Source organism: Hyalella azteca, unplaced genomic scaffold (assembly GCF_000764305.2).
Source record: "Hyalella azteca isolate HAZT.00-mixed unplaced genomic scaffold, Hazt_2.0.2 contig7942, whole genome shotgun sequence".
Classification (NCBI taxonomy): Eukaryota; Metazoa; Arthropoda; class Malacostraca; order Amphipoda; family Hyalellidae; genus Hyalella; species Hyalella azteca.
Genome location: NW_025938049.1, coordinates 6990 through 12866, shown reverse-complemented (window position 1 = coordinate 12866; position 5877 = coordinate 6990). Strand labels below are relative to the sequence as shown.

General features: G+C 36.0%; 1 protein-coding gene across 1 annotated transcript in view; it reads right to left on the bottom strand.

Annotated features, from left to right (window-relative positions):
• Positions 1-1683: 1683 nt before the first annotated feature.
• Positions 1684-5877, bottom strand: part of LOC108676746 (glutathione synthetase) — a gene marked incomplete at its 3' end in the record, with an annotated part of 10040 nt that continues 5846 nt past the window's right edge. The window contains exon 4 of the mRNA XM_018164877.2: positions 1684-1916. Coding sequence (XP_018020366.1) covers positions 1684-1916 — 233 coding nt within the window. The remainder of the gene's footprint in view (positions 1917-5877) is intronic.

The window sequence follows — 5877 nt, the reverse complement described above, 5'->3', positions numbered from 1 at the left end:
ACATTACCCATTAATGTTGACCACATTACCCATTTATGTTGACTACATTAGCCAACATACAACATTAAATTAACTTTTGTTCACACAGACATTATGATTTCCATCACATTTCATTGTATATATAAAATTTCAACACAACACAGACATGCATCAGAAGAGTGTCTGGGCAGACTGACATATATAGGCAGAGAGAGCACTATAACAACAGCAGGATATCAACATTTAAACATCCCAATAACAACATTTAAACATCCCAATAACAACATTTAAACATCCCAATAACAACATTTAAACATCCCAATATCAACATTTAAACATCCCAATAACAACATTTAAACATCCCAATAACAACATTTAAATATCCCAATAACAACATTTAAATATCCCAATAACAACATTTAAACATCCCAATATCAACATATAAACATCCCAATAACAACATTTAAACATCCCAATAACAATATTTAAACATCCCAATAACAACATTTAAACATCCCAATAACAATATTTACATGCACTAATTTGCCTGATCAAGTTCCCTTGCTTATATTTCTTAACACGTTGACTACGAAGTTGTACATATGCGTACCACGAAATGTATTTCTCCAGGACGTAGTGGTACATAATTCTGGTTGCCGAAAATTGGCCAAATCCGAGAACAAAAAAGGCAAAAAAAAACAGGTAACTTGATATATACTAATGGTAGTTTATTTGTAGGTTCCGCTATAAAAATTCCATTTATTTTCTTCTTGCAGTATTTAAAATTTAATTACGAAGTACCCCTATCATAAATTTTAGCCGGCCAACGCAATTGAGAAAAACTAAATCACGGAATTTGTCCGGAAAAAATGACCGTCTAGCAACCCTGTTTAAAAACAGTACAAAAAATGAAATAATAGTGCAAGATGAAGCAATTGTAGTCAACGTGTTAAGAAATGTAGTCTACATTTTTACATATGAAAAATAAAATTTACAGGCAGATTTTAAGTGCCATTCTTTCCACTTGAAACATAATGCATGTTATCAATACTTGCATATTAGTTACTTTCCTCCAATTAATCAAAAATCATGATAGTTTTTATTACTTCTGACTGCTGATTTATTGTCATAAAATAAGCCAATGTATGTTTATCTTCTTCATGCTATGAGCCATGCCTATGAACCTGATGTGTTCCTGACTTTGACGTGGCCCGTAACCAAAGTTATCTTCACAGCCAAAAATACTCTGAAGAGAACTAGTCATGAGAACTTGTGCTAGAAATAGGATGTTTCCAAGGGTTAGAAACTATAATAATGTAGTCATGTATAACCTGCACTACTTTACATTACTTTTTCTATACTTCTACTACTTATACATTACCATACTACTATATAATGAGGGATTTCCATGTGCAACATACTGCTTTTATTGTCTAAAAACACTAGACTTTTTCTATCAAGGACATTATTCCTGAAGACTTTGATTATAGATATAAAGATATATTAGGCCATCCAATACTATCTTATGATACCAAAATGTAAAATATAAGCATCATATGCAAGTACTATTATTTCCGCTAAACACTAATAAGATGCTCCAGTTAGGTCTGATGATATTATATAATATAATAATATAATATTATATTATTTCAACAGGATGTTTACTTAAATCTGATTATATTGCTAGGTTTGTGGCACTCGTACTTGTGTAGATGGCCAAGATGTACAGCAAGAGCCCCAAAGCTGGAGGCGATCGTGTTCACCTCAACCTGCTTGGGTGCAGCGCAGCACAACTTCCCCAGGTCATCCTCAGGGCTGTGGGTGCCTTCACCCTCTGGGGGCCCAGACCCTTCACTTAATTTGCTCCCAGAGGTATTCTCATCACAGGGAGGAGCATCCAGTAGCACATCACATCGTATCAGCGCCAGAGACACTGGCTGTACACAGGTATACGACTGTACAACTGTTCTCATGTACACAACTTCTCTAAAATGCCCCAATTTGTTTGCTGTTTACAAATTCGTTGCATGATACTTGATTTTGAAAATTATGCACTAGCATTTGTGTTGGCATTTGTTCTAAAGTACAGTATGGTCCCATAGTGCCATACTATACAATTGTTCTAATACACAATAAAGTACATACACAATTGTTCATAAATACACAATTGTTCTAAAGTACAGTATGGGACTAAAGTGCCATACTGTATAAGTGTTTAAAAGTACATACACAATTGTTCTAATACACAATTGTTCATAAATACACAATTGTTCTAAAGTACAGTATGGGACTTCCCTAAAGTGCCCCAAAAGATTTGTTGTTCAAAAATTCGTTGCATGTTATTTAGTTTGAAAAATTATGGAATATCATTTGTGTTGGCATTTTTTTGTTCTGAATGCAAGACATTGTTTACCCTGTACTAAATAGTGCATGTCAGCTCAGGCAGCACAACACAGCAGGGTATATGCACTTTGTTTAAATTAAAATCTCTATGTCGCTCAATTTAAACTTGATACAATTACTATGCCATAATCTGTCATTCAGAATAAGCCTTTTCATCAAGAAAAATATATATGATTAAATTTTTTATTTGAACTTTGGATGTGCTAATACAATTAGTGTTTTGACCTCTTAATGGTTTGTATTTCCATTACAGTTAGACACAAATTTTGACACGTGTCATCTGAAAGTTGCACATTCCCAGACATTTTCAGACAAGAACAGAGCAGACAAAATTATAGGGGCAAATCAGAGCTGTTCAGAAAAAGCACATATAAGATTAAAAAGCCACTGTGACATTAAAAAATGAAATGAATAAACAAATAATACTGAACTTTAAAAAATAGGTATTCAAAGATAAAAATTTCATGCAAAAAAAATTTGCAGCCAGGAAACAAGAATAAGCAGAAGCAAACAAAAGTGTGTCAGAGGAGCTGGCAACTCACCTGACCAGGGGCCGTACGATCATAAGTAGTTGACAACTTTGTCAGCCAATCAATTACAAATTTACAAGCTAAATTGGCATATTACAGACAAAAAATTGGCTAATGCAAACCCATATTCTATGGTTTTCAAACCATAGAACACTTATTCTATGGAGTGAATTTTGATAGTATGGCCCCATAGAACCCAATAAAAACTCCTACACATAAAGCTTAGCTTTAACCACCACAAATGACAGCAAAATGATACTTTTGTGAAGCTTTAATAAGCAAAGAAATGAAGTTGTAATACAATAAGAGACCTCTTAATATCAGAGCCATGAGTGCTATGTTCTCAGCCAAGGAGCATGTCGCCAGACAACTATGGTTTGAGTGCCTTTTTTGGCATAATGATTTGTATTGACTTATCTGGTTAGAGCAACCTACATATTATCTATGTTATACATGACAATCTGGTTAGAGCAACCTATATATTATCTATGTTATACATGACAATGAATGAATTAGTCAGCAGAGCCTCCTGGTACATATAGAGCTTCCAAGTTACTGGCCTGCAACTAGTGGCCCTTGTATGCTATGTTCCATACTGTCCTAGCCTAACCTGTGCTATCTTAAACTATACAAAACAGATCCTATCCTATTTCATCCAATCCTGTTGCATCCTTCCCAATCTTATCCTAACCTCTCCTAAAAATAATATCCTAGGTAAGCCTGTCTGTCCCACTAGGCCTGCTGTTATGCCACTCAAGCTTCATGTCTTTAGTGCTAGCCCATCAGATGAGACCAAGTAACTAACTACTAGTAACTACTACTAAGTAACTAGTAACAAGCACATTATTACACAAGTCCTATCTGTATCAAACATGTATTGTAACATAATTGTCAATAATGCATACAACTGCAACACAAAACTCATGACCTATTCATGACTAATACATTTACCTACACAGAAATGCCTATAGTATAGAACTGTAAAGTAATACATGTATAAGAAACATGTGCTACAAGCATCCTACTTGTGTATCCTGGCAGACACAGGACCTACACAGAAATGCCTATAGTATAGAACTGTAAAGTAATACATGTATAAGAAACATGTGCTCCAAGCATCGTACTTGTGTATCCTGGCAGACACGGGGCCCAAGTGGCCAAAGCCGGCAGCTATGGTGTTGATCTCGACCTGCTGGTTCATGACATAGGGCGGCACGAGGCAGAGGGCACAGCAGCCCGGCCTGCACTCGTTCAGCATGACATCTGAGCGCAGCAGCGCCAGGCTCACAGGCTGCGAGTTAACTTCTTAAGTTAAAATGTAAGGTAACCTCTTAATAAGTTAAACTGTGAGTTAACGTCTTAATAAGTTAAAATGTAAGGTAACCTCTTGAGTTAAAATGTGAGTTAATCTCCTAATAAGTTAAACTGTGAGTTAACCTCTTTAAGTTAAACTGTGAGTTAACCTCTTAAGTTAAAATGTGAGTTAACCTCTTAAGTTAAAATGTAAGGTAACCTCTTAATAAGTTAAACTGTGAGTTAACCTCTTAATAAGTTAAACTGTACGGTAACCTCTTAATATGTTAAACTGTGAGTCAACCTCTTAATAAGTTAAACTGTGAGTTAACCTCTTAATAAGTTAAACTGTGAGCTAACCTCTTAAGTTAAAATGTAAAGTAACCTCTTAATAAGCTTGACACTTCTTGACCAGATGCTTGCCAAGTACAAAATAGTCAAGACTATAATTAAAGAAATTGTCACTACATATTCCATCTTCCAGCAATAAATTGTGAATTATCCAGGAGACTAGTGACTACATAATAATCTAGTAATTCACTATTAGCAGCCCGTGGCACTAGAAACCGTCACCATAACATCTCACTAATATCAGGGAGCAACACTAACACCAATATTTTACCTAATATTAAGCAGTGGCTTGGCCCAGTGACCATCCAATACAGAACCAGAAATAGTATTGGTTCAAGAAGCAAAATTGACATCTTCATCAGTAAATAAATTTGTTGGAACAAGAAAATAAAATATAACTCAGAACTCACTGCAGTGAGTGACAGAGAGCGCATTTTCTTGTCGACAAAAACTTGAGGTCACGGACGGACAGACAGACAGACGGACATGGCGAGCACAATAGTGAATTTTTTCCATAAATGAGAAAATGCGCTACAAATTGGATTGAGTTGCTGCAACACAGGCAAGTAAAAAGTGAAGTTTTTAGATGATTTCTTTAGGAATTTCTATTACCTAGTGATTAAATGAGTTTTATGAACTAATAGACAGTTTAATGAGAGCCAAACCCTCAGTTTAATGAAGCAAAACTTGATTCTAATGAGCCAATACAATACAAGAGAGTTCAATGAAGCAAAATAGCACTAAATGATCCACATCTTTGGGTCTCTTTATATCTAAAAAAATTTGTGATGTCTTCAAGCAATCGTGAATGTGATTGTTAGAATGATTTTAGAAGCAATAGAACTAATACACTGTTAGAAAAATTACTGTTAACGGTATTACCGGCGTTTAAGTGGCCGGACGGCACGTGAGAAGAAACACCGTGTCGCCGTTTTTATTCTAATTTAACATCAGAAATCTGTAAAACATATGATAAAAACGGCAAAATAGTTTATTTTCATGGGGCGACTGGCTACTAGAATGCCAGTGGGACCGTTTTTTCCTAACAGTGTAGTGGGTTTGGCAGGGGGAGTTTAGTAGGGAGATATAGCCAGGGGGAGTTTAGTAGGGAGATATAGCCAGGGGGAGTTTGGTGGGGAGATATAGGCAGAGGGAGTTTGGTGGGGAGATATAGCCAGGGGGAGTTTAGTAGGGAGATATAGCCAGGGGAAGTTTAGTGGGGAGATATAGCCAGGGGGAGTTTAGTAGGGAGATATAGCCAGGGGGAGTTTGGTGGGGAGATATAGGCAGGGGGAGTTTAGTAGGGAGATATAGCCAGGGG